Source organism: Callithrix jacchus, chromosome 4 (assembly GCF_049354715.1).
Source record: "Callithrix jacchus isolate 240 chromosome 4, calJac240_pri, whole genome shotgun sequence".
Classification (NCBI taxonomy): Eukaryota; Metazoa; Chordata; class Mammalia; order Primates; family Cebidae; genus Callithrix; species Callithrix jacchus.
This window is the reverse complement of record NC_133505.1, coordinates 117,270,526-117,292,613: the sequence shown is the minus strand read 5'-3', so window position 1 is coordinate 117,292,613 and position 22,088 is coordinate 117,270,526. Positions and strand designations below refer to the sequence as shown.

The following is a 22,088-nucleotide window of genomic DNA, read 5'->3' as shown; positions in this document are numbered from 1 at the left end:
CCAAACAGCAAGATGCTATCTCCACACACACATAAAAATATAAATTAGGTGGGTGTGGTGGCATGTGCCTGGTGTTCCAGATACTCAGGAAGCTGAGATAGGAGGATTGCTTGAGTCCAGAAGTTTGAGGCTGCAGTGAACTATGATCATGCCACTGTACTCTAGGCTGGGAAACACAGTGAGACCCTATCTCAAAAAATGAAATAAAAAGTAATGAAGGCATGAATTAAGACACAGCAGTGAAAGAAGAGGAAGACTGATTTACGAGGCATTAAGGAGGTAAACACAAAAGAACTCTGATTTAGCAAAACAGGTAAGGAAGGAGGAGAAATAAGAAGTTAAGATAAATTCCAGGTTTCTGACTTAACCAGAGATATCATGCCCTGAGAAATGAGGAGGAATATGGATTCAGAAGAGTGTCGACAAGTGGGCTGTCATTTTTGGTATTAGGGGAAGGTTGTAGGGAGTGGCTGAAAAATAAGTTCATGTAAGTTTAGTATGTTGTACCTGTGTACTAAAATGGAACTGTCCAGAAATAGTAAATAAGTTCACAGAGATGAGATTTGGAAATAACAGCCCCAAGACAGTGGATGGAAGAGGGCAGGAAAAGTGAAGTAAGTACATGGCCAGGGACTGAGCCTCAAGGAACTGCAACAAAAAAGATGTAGCAAATCACATCAAGAGCAAAGAACAATTTATTCTAAAAGATACCTCAAAATCTCACCTGAAAAAATTTGTTAGGGTTTTCGTTTTGGCTAATTGGGTTCTTTCAGCAGTTAATTTTATTGATAAAATTCAATGGAAAAACACCATAGCAATCTCACATTGTTGTATTTAATTAGAATTCACTATATACACTATTCAGTCTTGCATTGAATTAAGGAACATTCTGGAAATGAAGTAGGAAATGCCCACCCCATACTCACTATTATTCCAAAATCCCAGAACCATTTTTATAATCTTCTCACTTATTTTAACAGGTAGTTTAGATTGGTTTATTGCCTTGAGTTCTCTTAGCTTTTCTACCTCCTTCCAGTATAAATGACAATCAGGTATTTTTCTTATAGTGAAAGATGTATAGAATCACGAACCAGATTATTCATTCACTGTAAATAGCTCAACAAAGCACTATTACTAAAAACTTTTCTAAGATAAAGAAATGGCTAGTTATGCAGGCTGCAATTCCTACCAAACAAAACAAAATTGCTTTAGTATAAAGGCAAAACACAGCAGTTAACTTCTGAACTGCAGCCAAAATTTCCTATAATCTAAGTGTCACATACAACTGTATGACATAGATAACAGTATAACTGTAAACATGAAAACTTGCTGTGAGGGGAACAAATTCTGAGGAAGCACTAACTGACTTGAAGTTTCAGAGGGGCTAGCAAGATATAAGGAGAGGTACTGCAAGATTCATTCATCCCTAAATGCTACTGAAAATCCTATTTTGTGACTGTAATCATCTAAAAAGAAATCTGTCTCTATTCAGGGAGAGTAGAGTTGCATTAAAGATTATAGCCAAAGAGCCTCCCTTTCAGGACCTTTTTGATAATCTACTTTTAAACTACTGGATTTTTAAAGTTTTGATTTACACTTTTTTTTTTTTTTTGAAACAAAGTTTCTCTCTTGTTGGCCAGGCTAGAGTGCAATGGCATAATCTCAAAGCAAAACAAATAAATAAACAAAAATCCTAAACTCTTCATTAGTTCCATGGGTTTTCCAGTATCTAGCAGAGTTAAAACAAAGTTGCACTTTTTAAGATAGAGTTTTGCTCTTGCCCATGCTGGAGTGCAGTGGCGCTATCTCAGCTCACTGCAACCTCTGCCCCCCAGGTTCAAGCGATTTTCCTGCCTCAGCCTCCCGAGTAGCTGGGATTTCAGGCACACCCAACCATACCCAGCTAATTTTTTGTACTTTTAGTAGAAACAAGGTTTCACCATGTTGGCCAGGCTGGTCTCAAACTCCTGAACCTCAGGTGATCCACCTGCCTCAGCCTCTCAAAATGCCAAAATTGACTTTCTAAGGAAAAAAAACAGTGTTCCACTTAATTGCATTGTTTTTAATTCTTCCCCAAAGTGTCTGATTCCTCTCTACCTAGGCAAGAAACATGCACATGTGAACAGGTAAAAATTCAACTAAAAAGAGACAACTTGGCTGGGTGCAGCGGCTCACACCTGTAATTCCAACACTTTGAGAGGCCGAGGCGGGTGGATCACGAGGTCAGGAGTTCGAGACCAGCCTGTCAACGTGATAAAACCCCGCCTCTATGAAAAATATAAATATTAGCCAGATGTGGTGGTGGGTACCTGTAGTCCCAGCTCCTTAGGAGGCTTAGGCAGAAGAATCACTTGAACCCAGGAGGCGGAGGTTGCAATGAGCTGTCATGTGCCACGGCACTCCAGCCTGGGCAACACAGAGAAACTCTGTCTCAAAAAAAGAGACAACTCAAGCTCAGCTTGCTCCCTCAGACACAGCAGGATGTGTAAGGCACTCCTCTAAGTGCCATGTCATCGGCAGCTGGGCACCATAATGGGGCTGTGATGCCATCAGCATTTTTCATTGGTTCTACTGCCCAACTTGGAGTCGGCTTACTTCCCCTTTCCAAAGTCTTAATTTCACCAAGTGAGATTTACAACCATAGAGAAAGAGGTGTCAAATGCCTTCCCCACCCCCATCACCTGTTGAAATGACCTTAGAATTTCAGCCTTTTAGAATAACATTGAGTACTGTTATATTGCAAATCCTTCAGGGAAATATTCTATTCTTATCTGTTATTAATTTGTATCCCACAACAGATCCTAAGCTACTTGGAAACAGTAGCTTTTTCTCTCAGTGATTACCTCCAGTGCCTAGCACAGAGCCCAAAACAGAGCATGTTAGATAACTTGGTAAGCATTTATAGAAAGAGAATTAACAGTAAGATGTGTAAACTCACTTATACCTTAGTGTGAATGAACTTTTTCAGGTCCTTTCCTGAGAAATTGTGGGTAGATTACCCATTGTGTAGGAAGAGTTAACAGAGCCCTGAGAACTGAGCCTAAGAGTCTCCTCAGTTCTGCCTAGAAACATTGTCCTGCTGTGGCTCAATCTAAAAGAGCATGATTCTTCAAAGGAAACCCCAGACTTTTGCTTGAATGGCATACGGCAGTATCTTGTTCCTCTATGGAAGTCTCTCTACACTTTAGAAATATAGTTTGAGACATTAATAATTTGCAATTGTTTATTCACCACAAAGTGAGACCAAGAAACAGGGACCCTAATCTTTCAGACTTCTTTCTAATCCCAGAATGTGTGGTAGAGCACTCAACCAATCACCAACACTCAAATTAATTAACAACATAAAGAATATCGTATTTGCAGAATGTTATCTAGTCAATGCAATATGATGAATGATTAAAACTCAGCTCCTGGTGCTGGCTTCAGCAGCACTTTGAATGACAATTTACTAAAATTGGAATGGCACAGAGAAGATTAGCATGACCCCTGCACAAGGATGACATGCAAATTCACGAAGCATTCTGTATTTTAAATAAATAATAAAAATTAAAATCCCAGCTCTTGCAGTCAGATAAGCCTGGGGTTAAATTCTGGCTCCACTTCTTAAACTCTGTAAGCCCTGAGTTCCCGTATCTGAACAGAAAGATATTAATAAAGTCTATCAGAGAATTACGGTGAGATTTAAACAGGAATGCATCTAAAATATTTACCCATAGGGAAGTACACAAGAAATGTGCACCATCATTTGGAGACCTAGATTCCATTCCACCACCACCTCTCTGTATATCCTTAGGGTAATCACTTGCCATAAAAAAGCGAATGCAAACAAGGAGCCAGAACTAACTGTACTCTAACACCAGGATTATCAATCGTAAGTAAGGTAACAGGAAATAGACCAAAACTTTGAAAAATAAAAGCCTTAAACAAATTCCAGATATTTTTTGGCATGTATTTGAAGCTTGTATATGCTTGATCACAGATGACTCAGCATTCGACTATCAAAATGAAAAAGCCTGAACAATTAAACTTCAAAGCAGATATTCTCAAATAACAGTGCCTGTGGTAGATGAGGGACTTTATGAAACACCTATGTGTGTATCTGTGCACTGAGGTGGGGGACAAGGGAAGAAAGAGAGATCTCAACAATAAGTGGCTTAAAGACTACCTTATAACCATATTTTCCACCATTAAGTTTAAATCTGTTTTCTTCCTCAGCCCTTAACATCTATCAGTCATAAACATATTGCCTAGCACCCACTGTTCAATCTAGATGCTGTGTTATACAGGGCCATTACCAAGTGCATAGGGTCCTTTTGTGGGAATCAGACAAAGGGCACCCAGAACCCAGACTGGTTTTCAGTCCCCACTTACCCCTGAGTTGGGCACCCCTGTGCAATGGCACAACCATATACAGATATACAGCAGTCAGGCAGAGAAGCACAAAGATCTTCACACGTTTAACTAGCATACCTGTAAAACTGTTTATATGATACATACCCACACATACACAAACATGACTGAAAGAGTTGTCAAAGACTGAACTGAGTAAATAGAAGATATTAATCAAAACAGAAAACATGAAGTTTCAAAGAGTGCAAAAGAAAAATGAGGTCCTTCCCTCACTTTCAGCTACCCACTATTGGGATATTGCAGCCAATTGGAACTTTGGGGACAAGTAGTAAATAGAGGCTTTGACACTGCAAAATTCTGATCCCTGGCAAAGCTATGATCTCTCTCCACAGCTGCTCTCTCTCTCTCTCTCTCTCAAAAAAAAAAAAAAAAACCGCAAACACCAAAGGACCTACTTACCTGAATTTGCAAAAATGATGATAAACAAAAGACTGCTGTTGTCTCGACTGCATTAAAAATCTGTAATCCCAGGCCAGAATTATGCTAAATGTTGGAACTAGTCTTTAAATGTTAACTCTGTCAATTCTGCCTTTTGGGGGGGGGCTTTTCCCTCTCAGACTCCCAATACTTAGATAGAAAAGACACCAAACTATGTTTGTTTTTTTATTAAATATACATATCTCCCCTCCTATACTTCACATTGATTACCTTCCTTAAAACGTAAGGACATGTTATTATATTTTTAACACTTTTTGTACCTAGCCCATTGACCTGCATACCACAGCAGTTTCAATAGCTATTTAAAGAACAGAAATTCCAGGTTAAATATGGTACCATATTCACTCGCACAAAGAGGCAGTGTACAATATTCATTGCAGCATTGTTTAGAATGAATTTGGAAGCAATCTAAATGTCTATCAAAGGGAGAATGCATAGAGTATAATATAGTCAAACAATGCAAACCATATAAGTTAAAATGGAAAGAATTTGAGTTATCAGTTCAAACTGAGGTATTATGTGGATAAGTCACAAATGTGATGTGGAATGGAAGAAAAGTAAGTTGCAGAATGATACAAATAGTATAATAGTATTTATATAAGGTTTTAAAACTCTCCACACAACCCAGCATTACCTTTGCCTTAGAATTTATTACAGTCTTGCCCATTCCGTGTATACATACTAAAGACCTAAGGAATATTCACTCTAAAAATAATAGAAAATCAAGGTTAAAAACAAGACTATTAATCATATAAAGTTACCCCAAATGACAGGGAAGGAGTCTGATTTAGTAATGGAAATCACTTAGCCCTTGAAGTCAGTTGATACATGTTTTATTGCCATTCTGCTACCCACCAAGACACTTTCACTGAGCTATATTTTCTCACCTAAATGGGATTGACAGCACTCACCTTGCAGGATAAAATGAAATAATTTATGTTAAAGTGTCATGCAGAAGGGCTTAGACTTGTTTTTGCCTAATCAGCCAAAAAAGTCTTAATAATGCTCTTCAGGGAGAAAATACTGAATCTGCACCTTTTATATCTAATTTACTGTATGGTTTTAAAAGTGTCAAAAAACACAAGAGGAAGAGGGAAGAGGCAACCCCTCACCTTCCTCTTCCTAGTCCCTAATCCGGCTGCCTCCCATACTTTCTACATTTAGCACAGTGGGCAAAGCGGGGGCGGAGGGAAGGCACGGAACCGTGACTCTTCCAGGGCCCCCTTCGGAACTCCAGTGACCTTCGTACAAATCTCTTTCATTTCGCCAAACTCCACCCCCCGCCCCGCCAACATACTCACACCCCTCTGCGGCCCAGTAGGCAGATGTACAACTACACAAAAGGCATAGTCACGAAAGAGACCACAAAAACGACACTGTGACGTCTGGGGTTGAAGGTTCTGGGGTTCTGTTTGTTTTTATACACTAAAGGGAAGGGATCCTGTGGGCTGTTAGCGTCTACTCTGCGGAGGGGAAAGGAGGACGATCTCGGCACGTAAGTTCTGCCACCTGCTTGCAAACACAGCTCTGCAGCTGGATTCCACATAAAGACAGGCACCCCGAAGCCCCAGAAACGGCAAGCTCTGTCAGCATCCCGACAGACCCCCCCACTCGCACCCTCTGGCACGAGGACTCACCGACGCACGTACTCGGGGTCGGGTACAGCTCACACCTCACACGCGGAATGCGCTCTGGGGCCCCATACGGGTCCCCCAGGCTGGCCTCGGCGGGCGCCGCGCCTCACCTGTCTTAAAGACCATCTTATCATCATCTTTGGAGCCGAAGGTCTTCAGCATGGACACGAAGAGCACCCCGCAAGCGTTCTGGATGCCGAACACCGACCCGTTGCACCACATGGCCGCCAGCATCACCAGCCAGCCCCAGCCGCCCTCTGGGGGATCGGGGGACTCACGGGGCTGCACGCCCGCCGGTCCCGCCAACTCCACCTCCACCTTCTCAACAGCCGCCTCCGGGCTGTCCGAGGTTCCCGGGCCGGGCGGCGGAGGAGCCCCCGTGGGTGCGGGGCCGAGCGGCTGTTCCTCGCCCGCGCCCCGCGAGGAGTCGGGCTCCTCCTGGGAGAGCACCATGGCCCGAGGCGGCCCCCTCAGGTGCTGGAGGAGCGCTTAGGGACGCGAGTTACCCGCGGGTTCCCGCGGAGCTGCGGGGCTCCCAGCGGTCTAACGAGGCCGAGGCGAGGACTGCGGAGCCCCAGGCGGGCGGGCGGCCGGTCGGGCAGCGCGCAGGCGGCCGCGAGGACAGCTGGCGCGCGCGAGCACCTCCGGGATCGGCACCAAATCCTCTCGGTGACAGCCCCGCACCCCCAACTGAGCCCAATGCCAGCCGCGGGTTCTTAAAAGCACCCCCAGCCTCGCCGGCTGGGGGCGTGGCCGGGAGAGGGATGTGCCCCCACAGCCTCCCGATGATTGGGTCTCGGAAAGCGGAGGCGGGGCGCCCCGCGGCGCGCGGCCCCAGGTGCTGGCTGCAGACGCTATCTGCGCGCGCGTCTGCGACGGGGCCGCCTCCTGCTCAGAGAGGGGCACAGATGTGTGGGTCACCCCGCCTCAAAGCATGAGCAGAAGGGGCGCGTCTCCTAGGTGCGGGCGCGGTGGGCCTTGAGGAGCCAAACCGGATCTTAAGCCTCAACTCACCCACATAGCGTCACAGTCACCCTAACATTGTCTCGATTTTGTGTTTGTTTTACGTTTTGGCATTCACCTCTCAGTACTAATTATAAAATGTAAGATTCGTTATGCCACCTGCCTGCTTAAAAAAGAAGTCTGAAGGATCAAAGGCCTTATTTTATTACTTCAGTTCCATTCTCCTGCATTCGTATACAATTTCCTTATGAATATTTGACCCACCGAAGATGCTTATTTTCAGTCTTTGCTGCAATTTCAAAGTCTTCAACCAACAAACATTTCTAACAGACAGCTAGAAAGCATTACTTTTCAACTACAACACAGTCGTTTTCACTTAAAACAAAAACTAAAACCTGTATTCAACTCCTTTGTCTCCGTGAAGTATGGAGTGCCATCTTATGTAAAAGAAAGGAAGAGTAATCTACTATGCATATTGAGGACGCTTCTTAATTTCTGTTATTCGGATTCTTCACTTCAATCAAAGTCAAAATATGCTAGTTACTTGATGTGCCCACCACTGTGATAGAGTACAGAGATGAGTGCAATTGATCATATTTCTGCCTCTATCAGTTCATAAACTGATAGGAAAGAGTCCTGGGAGAGACTAGGAGGCTCGGACAATGTGTTTTAATACATGCACAAAAAAGAGAGTGACGTAGTCCCTTAAATTCTCTCCAAAACTGATTCATACGGGCGACTTCAGTAGGTGAAGACGGGAAAAGAGCATTCCAGGTAGAGAAAATAGCATAAACTAAGGAAAGCAAGGATGCTTGCTTGCGGGATGGGGAACATAGCTCAAGTGAAATATGGCTTGCAAATGAGGGTAAAATAGTAAACTAAGGAATAGGCACCACAAGTGCACAAAAATGAATATATGAAGATGTTAACCTAGTAATGTTGGAAATAAGGAAAATTTGGAAGTATAATGTACCTTGGTAGAGGGCTGATTAAATACATCCTTTATAATCTCTAAAAGTTATGAAGATCATCTCTATTGACTTTGAAAGTTGTCCACAACATATTATTGAGCAAAGAAAGCACATCGAATATATATTTGCGCACGTGCACACATACATATGTAAAAATTATCCATGAGGCAATACTGATGTAAGTAAATGATTAAGTAAATAAATAATGAGGAGAGCATATACAAATCTCTTCTGCAGGAAATGTAAATACTTTATGTAAACACTCCTCCCTCAGGGAGGTGAAGTACAATGGTTCACTCCATAAGTGTGGGTGTGCATAGTAAATTTCTTCCAAAGAGTATAGCATGAAAACCGACTGGGGGGAAGAAGTAACTTTAGGGTACAAAAAAATGGCATACAGTACCTCAACCAGATGATAATGTATCCTTGATATGATGTGATGAAAATGGTACTTTACCTCAATAGTCTTCCTGCCAAAACCCATAATCCCTAGCTAAACATCAGAAAAACATTAGACGAACCCTAATTAAGGGCAGTCAACGAAATACCAGTTAAGTACTTTTCATTTCTATAAACGTCATCAAAAACAAGAAAGTCTGAGAAATTGTCACAGTCAAGAAGAGCCTAAGAGGGATGGGTGCCATGGCTCAGCCTATAATCCCAGCACTTTGGGAGGCTGAGGTGGGTGGGTCACTTGAGGTCAGGAGTTTGAGACCAGCCTGGCTGATATGGTGAAACTCCATCTCTACGAAAAATACAAAAATTAGCCAGGCGTAGTGGCATGGGCCTGTAATCCCAGCTACTCAAGTGGCTGAGGCAGGAGAATTGCTTGAACCCAGAAGGCAGAGGTTGCAATGAGCAACCTCTCACTTTGCGAGGTCTCATGGCTGAGACCAGCAACAAGGATGGTCTTGAACTCCTGGCCTCAAGCAACATAAGTAAGACTCCATCTCTTTAAAAAAAAAAAAAAAAAGAATATTTACTTCTAACCACCAATAAGCTTTTGAATGAAGCAGAGTTTTAGGTGTCAGGGAAAACTACCTTCTGTTTCTATGTCCCTACCAATCAATAACTCACATTGTGTTATTGGATTTACTTCACCTTCTCCATCTGAAAATATGAACCTATTTACTTATAACTACATCATACTGATGGTATACTTATAATGAGTTCCTATTTATTAAGTGTTTTAGGATTAGATGAAAAGATTGATAAAATTTTAAAAAGTATAATTGTTCATTAAGTCTAAATGCCGTCAGTACTTTATGTAGGCCTTTTCATCTGTAGTTTATGTTAAACTTATTTATTAAATAAAATAATCTACTTGATTCCTTATTCTATTTTTTTTCTATTTCTTTTTTTTAGACGGAGTCTCACTCTGTTGCCCAGGCCGGAGTGTAATGGCGAGATCTTCGCTCACTGCAACCTTTGCCTCCTGTGTTCAGCGATTCTCCTGCCTCAGCTTCCTGAGTAGCTGGGATTACAGGTGCCCGCCACCATGCCTGGCTACTTTTTTTTTTTTTTTTATGACTGGGCTTTGAAGCAGATAAATGATTATAAATGAGGAAAATTATTTCAACCATAACTAATAAATAAATCAAAGATGGGATGGGCTGCAGTGCCATCACTGACTGTGTCAAGAAGGCGCCTTAGTCCATTTCAGCTGCTATAACAAAATGCCTTAGACTGGGTAACTTTTTTTTTTTTAATGGATTGGAGATTTCAGTGGGACGGGAAAATCACAAGGAATCAGGTGTTCAGAGGAATGTATTGAGTAGAGGTGAGCATGCCTGGCTACTTTTTGTATTTTTAGTAGAGACAAGGTTTCACCATGTTGACAAGGCTGGGCTCCATCTCTTGACCTCATGATCCGCCTGCCTCAGCCTCCCAAAGTGCTGGGATTACAGGCGTGAGCCACCACACCCAGCCCCCTTATTCTATGTTAAAAGACCAACATTTCCTATTTAGGACAGTCTTATTTATTTATATTTTATTTTATTTTTCAGATGGAGTCTCACTCTGTTGCCCAGGCCGGAGTGCAGTGGTGCGACCTCAGCTCATTGCAACCTCCACCTCCCAGGTTCAAGTGATTCTCCTGCTTTGGCCTCCCAGTTAGCTGGGATTACAGGAAAGCACCACCACGCCAGGCTAATTTTTGTACTTTTGGTAGAGACAGGGTTTCAGCATGTTGGCCAGGCTGCTCTTAAACTCCTGACCTCAGGTGATCCACCCATCTTGGCCTCCCAAAGTGCTGGGATTACAGGCATGAACTACTGCGCCTGGCCTGCTCATTAATAAATACTAAAATGCTGAATTACTTTAAGTTGAATTACTAAATACCAAAATGCTGAAATATGTGGTTATGGATTTTCATGTATACTATATGTAAATCCAATACATGCATGGTACAAGCTGCTGTACTACAATTTTAATTAGTGTTTTCAATCTAGTGCCCAAGAGTATCTTTGTATTGCCTTAGTGGCTACGAACAAAATTTAAAACATAATTTTTCCATGTCTCTACTCTCCAAATCATAAAATAGAAACAGTACTATGCTATAGTGGTGGTGATTTGGCAGGAAGCTGGAGTACTACTGAACTGCTATAATATAAAATTTTAGGCCAGGTGTGGTGACTCACACCTATAATCCCAACACTTTGGGAGGCCAAGGCATGGGGATCACCTGAGGTCAGGAGTTGTAGATCAACCTGGCCAACATGGTAAAACTCCATTTCTACTGAAAATACAAAAACTGCTCTGGCCTGGTGGTAGGTGCCTGTAATCCCAGCTATTCAGGAGGCTGAGGCAGGAGGATCGCTTGAACTTGGGAGGCAGAGGTTGCAGTGAGCCAAGATGGTGCCGCTGCACTCTAGCCTAGGTGACAGAGCAAGACTCCAACTCCAAAATTTTAATTTAATTTAAAAAACACACAGATGTACACATGACTTAGAAACCTTATTGTGAATGCCTTGGTTAAAAATATGCCAAAGATATTATTCAACATTAGCTTGTACAAGTGATAAATTACAAATTTGGTGGGGAAAAAAAGTACTTTATTTTATTTTATTTTTTTCTTTGAGACGGAGTGGCACGATCTTGGCTCACTGCAACCTCTGCCTCCCAAGTTCAAGTGATTCTCCTGCCTCAGCCTTCTAAGTACCTGAGATTACAGGTACATGCCACCACGCACAGCTATTTTTTGTATTTTCAGTAGAGATGAGGTTTTACTATGTTGGCCAAGCTGATCTTGAACTCCTGATCTCAAGTGCTTTGCCCACCTCGGCTTCCAACAGTGCTGGGAGTACAGGTGTGAGCCACTGCACTGGGCCAAAAAATGCACTTTAAAAATGAGACTGAATTAACTCTCATCTCCACCTTTTTACCTTTCTTTCAGAAGTCTCCTCCATCTGATCCTCCTCTGGCATTACTTTTAATCCTCCCAAATCCAAACTAAAACCTGGGACCCCTTCCTGATCTACATCTCCCCCGGTTCCCTTGAGTACAGTCTGGTCAACTCTAGGTCCAGAAGGTCTTTTGACTGGTTCCCTATTTTCCATTCTTGCTGCTGATTCCTTAACAATTCCTTATCATTTTCAAAGACCGTCATAATGACCCACTAACTGGTCTTGCTGCCAGCAAATTCTGCCTGCACCAATTCATCCTCTACCCTATACCTGCCCAAACTGTTCTCCAGCCTTAAGCCTGCTCTTCATTTCAGCAACAAGTAGAAACACCTCTATTCCTCCCTGCAGATCCTGCTTCTGAAATGACCTTCTCTCCCCTTTTCTGAATGATGAAATCTCACTCAATCTTCAAGGCTCAACTCTAAAATGGAATTCACTTCTCCGAAGCCTTTATTGATCCTTTCTCTAGGCTTCCATATTTTATTTATAGCATTTTTTATGGTCAGTAGAATGTTTTTCTTTTTTTTTTTTTTTTTTTTTTTTTTTTTGAGACGGAGTTTCGCTCTTGTTACGCAGGCTGGAGTGCAATGGCGCGATCTCGGCTCACTGCAACCTCCGCCTCCTGGGTTCAGGCAATTCTCCTGCCTCAGCCTCCTAAGTAGCTGGGATTACAGGCATGCACCACCATGCCCAGCTAATTTTTTTTTTTTTTATATTTTTAGTAGAGACGGGGTTTCACCATGTTGACCAGGATGGTCTCGATCTCTTGACCTTGTGATCCACCCGCCTCGGCCTCCCAAAGTGCTGGGATTACAGGCTTGAGCCACCGCGCCCGGCCAGTAGAATGTTTTTCAATCTCCTTGGCTAGTGTAGGAATTTTCAGACAGGTCAGATGGTCTTTCACAAATCTCTGAACCACAACACCAAGTAGTGTAAGTGCACAACAAATATTTGTTGAACCAACTTGAATAGAATTCAAAAATAATTTAAAGAACCACAAAGTGTGAAATTGAGGAGATCCTATATTTTCAGATGAAAACTTTTCAATATTTTTAAATCAGGTGTTTCTTTTTTAGTTATAAAAGCAATACAGGCCGGGCAAGGTGGCTCAGCCTGTAATCCCAGCACTTTGGGAGGCCGGGATGGGCAGATTATTTGAGGTCAGGAGTTTGAGAGCAGCCTGGCTAACATGGTGAAATCCCATCTCTACTAAAAATACAAAAAATTAGCTGGACATAGTGGTGCATGCTTGTAATCCCGGCTACTTGGGAGGCTGAGACAGGAGAATCCTTGAACCCGGAGGTGGAGGTTGCAGTGAGCTAAGATTGCTCCATTGCACTCCAGCCTGAGCAACAATAGTGAAACACTGTCTTAAAAAAAAAAAAAAGGCTGGGCACAGTGGCTCATGCCTATAATTCCAGCACTTTGGGAAGCCCAGGCAGGTGGATCACCTGAGGTCAGGAGTTTAAGACTAGCCTGACCAACATAGAGACACCCCATTTCTACTAAAAATACAAAATTAGCCGGGTGTGGTGACACATGCTTATAGTCCCAGCTATCTCAGCTGAGGCAGGAGAATCACTTGAACCCAGGAGGTGGAGGTCGTAGTGAGCCAAGATTGCACCATTGTAGTCCGGCCAGGGCAACAAGAGCAAAACTTCGTCTCCAAAAAAAAATTAGTTAGGCGTGGTGCTACACGCCTGTAGTCCCAGATACTTGGGAGGCTAAGGCAGGAGAATTGCTCGAATCCTGGAGGCAGAGCCTACAGTAAGCCAAGATTGCACCACTGCACACCAGCCTGGGCAACAAGAGCAAAACTCTGTCTCAAAAAAAAAAAAAAAAAAGGAATATGAGGCAGGCATAGTGGCTCACACCTATAATCCTAGCACTTTGGGAGACCAAGTCCAAGGTGGGAGGATTACTTGAGTCCGGGAGTTCTAGACTAACCTAGGCAACATGGTGACACTCTTATCTCTACAGACAAAAAAAAAAAAGTAATACATGTTATAGCAAATAGCGTAAAAACATTAAAGTTTAAATTTTTTTGTTATAGGCCAGGCTTGGTGGCTCACACCTGTAATCCCAGCACTTTGGGAGGCCAAGGCAGGCAGATAACTTGAAGCCAGGAGTTTGAGGCCAGCCTGGCCAACATGTTGAAACCGTATCTCTACAAAAAATACAAAACTTGGCTGGGTGTGGTGGCTCACACTTGTAATCCCAACTACTTAGGAGGCTGAGGCACAGAACTGCTTGAACCTAGGGGGCAAAGGTTGCAGTGAGCCAAGAGGGTGCTACTGTACTCCACCCTGGGTGACAGAGTGAGACTCTCTCTCTCTCTCTCTCTCTCTCCATATATATATATATATATATATATATATAATAGACTCATTCAAATAATCCCTTTTAACCTTAATATCTCTTATTAATTATGCCTTTATGAGAGATACCATATTCATTTTATATTTTTCCTGTAAAAATGGTATGGATGAATCTGGAGAACGTCATCCTTAGCAAACTGACACAAGAACAGAAAATGAAACACCGCATAATCTCACTCATAGGCGGTTGATGAAAAATGAGAACACATGGACACAGAAAGGGGAGTACTAAACACTGGGGTCTATTGGGGGGAAAAGGGGAGGGCCAGTGGGAGGGGGAGGTGGGGAGGGATAGCTTGGGGAGAAATGCCAAATGTGGGTGAAGGGGAGAAGGAAAGAAAAGCACACTGCCATGTGTGTTCCTACGCAACTGTCTTGCATGCTCTGCTCATGTACCCCAAAACCTAAAATCCAATAAAAAGTTAAAAAAAAAAAGGTATAGTATCACCAAAAAAATTAAGTGACTCTTTTGATCCTAATTAAAATTGCTGCAATCAAGATGATGAGGAAACCTGAAGAAGCCTGATAAGATTAGATGTCCAGAGGACAACCAGAGTCACTTACTACATAGCAGTTCTGCCACAGGCCATGTCCAAAGGTTTTTATGACTCAAATCTGTACATCAGCAAACATACCTACCAATTATTATATATTATGAGCCTTCAGGATTGCTCAAAAGTCACAGGCCTACTGTATTTCCTTCTAGTCTTTGTGTCTATGCATTTTTAAACAAAATGAGAATCAGTTTTATGGATTTAATTGTGTACCCCTCAAAATTCCTATGTTGAAGCCCTAAACCCCAGTACCTCAGAATGTGACTGTACTTGGAGGTAGTGCCTTCAAAGAGCTAATTAAATTAAAATGGAGTCATTAAGGTGGACCCTAATCCAACATGACTGAAGTCCACATCAGAAGAGGAAATTGGAACATAAGAGAGTGACCAGGGAAAGCCATGTGAGAACACAGGAAGGGAGAAGACAGCCATCTGCAAGCCAAGGAGAATGGCCTCCAGAGAAAGCAAACTGCTGCTGATACCTTGATCTTGGACTTCTAGACTCCAGAAGTGTGAAAAAATACATTTCTGTTGTTTGAGACTGGCATGGTGCCACATGCCTGTAGTCCCAGCTACTTGGGAGGCTGAGGCAGGGTGATCACTTGAGCCCAGGAGTTTGAGGCTGCAGTGAGCTATGATCACACCTGTGAATAGATACTGCACTGCAGTCTGGGCAACATTTTGAGACCCCCATCTCTAAAAAAACAAACGACTTCTGTTGTTTGAGCCACTAGGTCTGTGGTGTTTCGTTTTGGCAGCCCTATCAAACTAATACAGCATTTAAAAATTAGCTGGACGTTGTGGTACATGCCTGTAGCCTCAGCTACTTGGGAGCCTGAGGCAAGAGAATCCTTGAGTGTAGGAGGCTGAGGCTGCAGTGTACGATGATCATGCCACTGTACTCCAGCCTGGGTGACAGAGTGAGACCCTGTCTCTTAAAAACAAAACTAAAACTAACACAGTACACATAATAAAGCACAATTTTGTATCATTTCTCCAGGTTATGAAATATTCTTCAAAAGCAGGATGCAAATGGCTATAAAGCATTCTACTGTGGAAATGGACCATAATTTATTTAGTAACATCCCTATCATTGCACATATAGGTTATTTCAGGTTTTCCACTATAAAAAATAATATACTACAATAAACATCTTAATACACAAATCTTTGTATCTCTAGTAAGTTCTTAGAATAAAGTTATAGATGTGAGATTAGTGGTGAAAAGCAATATTTTAAGGCATCGAATACACTGTTAAATTGTAAAGAACTCTATCAATTTATACTACCACAAGTACTGTATCAAAATGCCCATGTTAGTGGACTCTAGAAAAAAAAAATTTTTTTTTGAGACAGGGTCTCACTGTATTGCTCAGGCTGGAGCGTAATGCTGCGGTCTCAACTCACCACAACCTCTGCCCCTGGGCTCAAGCCTCCCAAGTAGCTGGGACCACAGCTGCACACCACCATGCTAGGCTTTTTTTTTTTTTTGTATTTTTAGTAGAGACAAGGTCTCACCATGTTGCCCAGGCTGGTCTTCAACTCCTGAGCTCAAGTGATCTGCCCACCTCGGCCTCCCAAAGTACTAAGATCACAGGCGTCAGCCACTGCACTCGGCAGGAAATCTTGAATAATGTAATTATTTTTAAATCTTTATCAATTTAGGATTAAGCTGAAATTTCATCACTAGCTTCTTTTTCAAATCTTTGGTTATCAGTGAGAAAGATCATATCTATTGACTATCTGTATTTTCTTTTTTATGATTGTTTCCTTGTAGTCATTCCTCAGAGAAATTGGCTTTTACTTAGTGATATTTATTAATATTTCTCCCTGTAGATCTCATGCATTTCTTGTTAGGATTATCTCAGGCATTTCATTTTCATGCTACCAATGCTGTTGCCACTGCTTTTGGGAATTAATTTTTTTTCATAAGAATGTCTAACTGGTTATTGCTAATGCAGTAAAAAGCAATTGCGTTTTTATATGTTATCTGATCACACCACTGTAGTGTAATATATTTTTGAAAAATCTAAAGAAATTTAAATATAGTGCTTCAATTATCATTAAATGGTAATTTTTCTTTTAGTCTGGCATTTGACAGTAAAGCCAGCTCTATTATGCTAAAATAACACAGCCTTAAAAATTTTCATCTCTGGGAGCGAAGCTATGAGGATGCAAAGGCATAAGAATGATATAATGGACTTGGGGGACTCTGGGGAAAGGGTGGGAGTGGGGCGAGGGATAAAAGACTACCCACTGGGTACAGTGTACACTGCTTGGGTACACTGCACGAAAACCTCAGAAATCACCACTGAAGAACTTATCCACATAACCAAAAACTGCATGTTCCCCAAAAACTATGGAAATAAAAAAATTATTTTCTTCTCATTTTACAGTTTACATTACATCTAAATTCTACATCTTAAATAAATACACTTTTTAAATTTAAATTTTTATGCAGCTCCAAATACCTAACCTAGTTTATATTTCTAAGGAAAATAACTTCACCATTGCTTTTTTTTTTTAAATGCAATGACTTCTGTCCTCAAACGTTTTGGTTTTTATCTCAATTGTGTTCAAAAGCAAAACACTGTCCATCAGTTTTTATGCTGTTAACTATTCCATCAGATTTCTCCTACCTTGTGCTGGGGTATGTCTGTAGGACAGGGCAGAGACCAGCCCAAGGCTCCCAAGACACCCCTCAGGCCTCCAGGACACTCCACCCTCGTGGGTGTGATGTGGGCCCAGAATCTGCTCTTCAGCTCTTTGTGTTCCAGAATCTAATTATCTCCCCTCACCAGAGCCATGTAGCTTCTAGAGAATGATTTAGTAAAAGCAAATTTACAGTAAAATGAATTGAGAACCCGCAATATTGTTTTTAAATGTAATTTCATGTACTGTCAGGCCAACTTGAGTATTCTTATGGGTTGCACAGTGCCTTATTTTCCCAGGGGAATACTCTGTCAAAACCTATTACTATAAAAAGGCTCTTAGGGGATTCAGAACCATGTTTAAAAGATTTAATAATATTTAGAGAAAATGTCATCAAGCTATGCCACCCTGATGTCTCCCCAAGTCCACTATGGAAAACATCAGCTATAATGGCAAAAGCATTTAAGTTTTTTCTTTTTGGGGGGGATGGGGGTTGTTTTGAGAAAAAGTCTCACTCTCCCAGGCTGGAGTGTAATGGCCCAATCTCGGCTCACTGTAACCTCCACCTCCTGGGTTCAAACGATTCTCTGACCTCAGCCTCCTGAGTAGCTGGGATTACAGGCATGCACCAACACACCCAGCTAATTTTTTGTATTTTTTCTTTTTTTTAGTAGAGACAGGGTTTTACCATATTGGCTAGGCTGGTGTTGAACTCCTGACCTCAGGTGATCCACCTGCCTCAGTCTCCCAAAGTGCTAGGATTACAGGCATGAGTCACCACACCCAGCCTTTTTTCTTTCTTTCTTTCTTTCTTTTTTTTTTTTTTGAGACAGAGTCTCACTCTGTTGCCCAGGCTGGAATGTAATGGCACAATCATGGCTCACTGCAACCTCTGCCTCCAGGGTTCAAGTGATTCTCCCACTTCAGCCCGCCATCACACCTGGTTAATTTTTGTAATTTTTAGTAGAGACAAAGATTCACCATATTGGCCAGGCTGGTCTTGAACTCCTGGCCTCAAGCAATTCACCTGCCTTGGCTTCCCAAAGTGCTGGGATTACAAGTGTGAGCCACCATGCCCAGCCAGCATTTAGAATCAGATGAGTTTCTGTCACTTCACGTCTGTGTGACCATGGTCCAGTCACTAGCTTTCAAGAGGCTAGATCAGTACTGGAGACCCACCGCAATTCCTGGGCATCTAACCCCAACTGGTCCACCCCACATGCCATCATTCTATTATGATAGCATTACCTCAGTCATGCTGTAGTTTATCTTAGATAGACTTTAGTACTATGAATGAGGTTTAAGGAGACCCATTCTTTTTATTATTTTTTTGTTGTTGAGAATGAGTTTCACTCTGTCATCCAGGCTGGAAGGCAATGGTGTGATCTCGGCTCACTGCAACCTCCGCCTCCCAGGTTCAAGCAATTCTCCTGCCTCAGGCTCCCAAGTAGCTAAGACTACAGGCAACTGCCACCATGCCTGCTAACTTTCGTATTTTTAGTAGAGACAGGGTTTCCCCATGTTGGCCAGGCTGGTCTCGAAAGCCTGACCTCAGGTGATCTGCCCACCTCGGCCTCCCAAAGTGCAAGGAGTGTAGGCCTGAGCCACCGCACCTATCAAGGAAACGAAGCTCGTTCTTTAGTCAACATTGTCTTTGCAATAATTCTGGAATGACAACTTTGGTTTAGATATTTAAAAGCTTCATTTGCATACAGCAACACTGCCTACCAGCTCTTGAGCTTTGGAAATATACCCTATTTGTGGCCTGTGGCTCCCCATGCTCTGTCCCCAAAGCATGGCTGCTCAACAAAGATCTCCCTTCAGTGCAGGCCCTTCCCACTATTGTTTGTTGAGGTGTACTGAATAAAATTGAATTCACTGTCAGAAGAAGAAAAAAACATGTTAAAGATTTTTCTTAATTAGAGACAGTGTCTCATTCCATTGCCCAGACTGGGGTGCAGTGGTGCAGTCATAGCTCACTGTAACCTCGCACTCCTGGGCTCAAGCAATCCTTCCCCCTCAGTCTCCCAAGTAGCTATGACTACAGGCATGCACTAGCTAATGTTTAAAACCTTCTTTGTAGACAGAGTCTTGCTATGTTACCCAGGCTGTTCTCAAACTCCTGGCCTCAAGGGGTCTTCCTGCCTTGGCCTCCCAAAGTGCTGGGATTACAGCGGTGAGCCACCATGCCTGGCCAAAAAAAATGTTGAATAATTTACATTTGGTGAAAATAATCTGTTTCCATGTGGTGTAGTAGAAGTTAAAAGCATTTTGGAGGAGGAAGATTTGAGCAAGTTGTGACTCGACTCCTCACAAGCTGCTGACCTCAGTCCTCAAGACTATACAAAGCAAAAAAAAAAAAAAAAAAAAAGAAGTTCTCTGTGACCCATGCCTCACTGTGAATGTGCTCATGTTTATTATTTTGTCTGACCTCCTGCTTATAACAAGAATCTATTCTAAAGCATCCTAGTAAAACTGAAGGGCCTATACCATACAAGAAACTATGTCAGTGTATGTAAGTGTCAGGGAGTCCACATTAACAGCATGGCTCACAATTACACCTCAGCCCCTCCTCTGCTCACCTTCTGAGGGGCTGGCTCTGCGTGTCACAGGCTCAATGCAAGCGAGGACTGCCTGCTTGGGAGGAGAGTGTGGGATGGCATCACGGAAACTTGTTCTTCCAAATCACAGTGGAGGTGACTCCCCAAGGAGAGCCTTCTGCAGACAGGGAAATCTAAAACACCAGGTGGAAGGAACCTCAGGAATCATGGGTTCCTGTGTTTTTAAAACATTTTTTACCGTAACTCAGAGTAATGACACGTTGGATGTCATTACCCAGTATACGCACACAAACACACACAATTGGAACAGCCTAACAAAAGAATATTTACATTACTAAGTACAAGACAGCACATTCTGATCTGTTTTATTTCAGTTTTTAAAAACTGCTGATAGAAAACTCCAAATTGATTCTACCACCTACTAATAGATTGTTGCTTTGAGGTTTGAAGAACACTGATTCAGTCTAATCCTCCCATTTTACAAATGAAGAAACTGAGGCTGGGAAAAATGACATGATAGAATTTGTTCCCTAACTAATCAGATATCTACAGCAATGACAGCAACAGGACCCCAGGCTTCCAGAGCCTCAGCATGGCCTTGCTTCAGTAGCTCCTATACCTTCTCCTGTCCATGTGTAGAGAAGTCATATTTCTTATTTCTATTTTAAAGAAGAGGAGGTTAGATGAGCCTTCCCTCCTTCTCACCTGCCCTGAACTGCCCCCATGGCTATGGCTTAACATATTGGTGACCACAGGAAAGAGCACCCTATGGGGAATGTAGGGGTCTTTTTCTCCTCATATCTTACACTGGGTGGGGGGAATTTTTCTTCCAATTAATTAGCCAACCCCAGAGAAGGATCACCTGAAGCTTGGCCTCAGAAAATTAAGGTAAAATTTCCTTTCCATAGGGAGAAATGAGAGAATCCTGCAGAGAACTGGTCTATGACTAACCTGGTTGATCAAGGGCCGTTTGGGCCAATTGGGCAACTATCTGGAAGTGTCAGCCCCTATCCTGGAACTAGTTTTGATGGATTTCAGAGAAGCAAAGCAGCACCTATTTGCCCTCAGGCAAATGACTTCCTCTACCCTCTCATCCCAAGACCATCCCACCTCCTTTGTCACTCCCTTCTCCCTGGCTTAGATGAGGGGTAAAGGCTGTGTATTTTTCAATTAATAAACTCCTTATGAGATTGGCACTATGTTACATACAGAATATATAGAAACCGTCATTGCCTGCCCCTGGTTATTTAAAGGAATCAGGAAAACAAATACAAAAACAAAATCCAGAATATCTTTTTGTTGGCTGTGTTTCCACAGGCCATATTTTTGAACATGAGGTAAAGGCTGTGGATACATAAAAGAGAAGAAAATAGTTAGAGTAGACAGGCAAGTTGACTGCCAGCCATGAAAAAATGTATGATTGGGAGGGGTTTTTTTTCTCTCTCTCTCGAAAAAAATATATACTATCATTCTACAGAGTTTGATCTGTTTTCCCTTAGCATTTCATAACATCTCTCTCAGTTCCCCTTTCTCCTTCCCACCTGTCTTCCTACCTCTTCCCCACCTACCCTTCAACAATAAGACTTAAGACCAAGATATTGAACTTGACATATAAAGTCTAGGACAGGAACCAAAACTCCTACATTGGCAGATTAGAACAGCATATCAGTTAATGCTGGTGAAGATACTGTGTCTTATCTCTCTCAGCTCTGACTCCAGCACAGTTCCTGCCTTGATCTTGAAAGGTGCTCCACATAAACGTATCGAATAAATAAGTGACAAATATAATGTAAGAACAAGCTGAAGATCTAAAGAATATCAGCTCAGTCTCTGCCAGAATCAGGAGACCAAGAAGTACGATCAGAAGAGAGTACTGAGCTAGACTCAGAATACATAGATAGTCACAAGTCAGAATCAAGAATGGGTGGAAAAAGTGCCATTTTAACATGCTAGCCAGGGAGAAACATGAAATGGGTTTTTCCTATTATATGACAATTGTACTTATATGACAAATGACAATCAATTGGCTTAGCATCAGTAAAGAATTAAGAGTTTTCAGAGAAGCAAACTCAAGATGAACCTATGGCTACTCCAAAACCATGCAAAATTAAACTACGTTATTACA

At 42.2% G+C, this 22,088-nt stretch overlaps 1 protein-coding gene and 1 non-coding gene across 2 annotated transcripts in view; one reads left to right on the top strand and one right to left on the bottom strand.

Annotated features, from left to right (window-relative positions):
* The window catches only part of SLC16A10 (solute carrier family 16 member 10), a 177,470-nt gene extending 170,296 nt beyond the window's left edge, over positions 1-7,174 (bottom strand). Inside the window, exon 1 of the mRNA XM_008994911.5 lies at positions 6,593-7,174. Within this exon, the coding sequence (XP_008993159.3) occupies positions 6,593-6,935 (343 nt within the window). The 5' untranslated portion in view covers positions 6,936-7,174. The remainder of the gene's footprint in view (positions 1-6,592) is intronic.
* On the top strand, positions 3,427-3,531 carry LOC118153274 (U6 spliceosomal RNA). The gene has a single exon (XR_004742531.1). It is a non-coding gene; the product is annotated as a U6 spliceosomal RNA (small nuclear RNA).
* Positions 7,175-22,088: the final 14,914 nt, after the last annotated feature.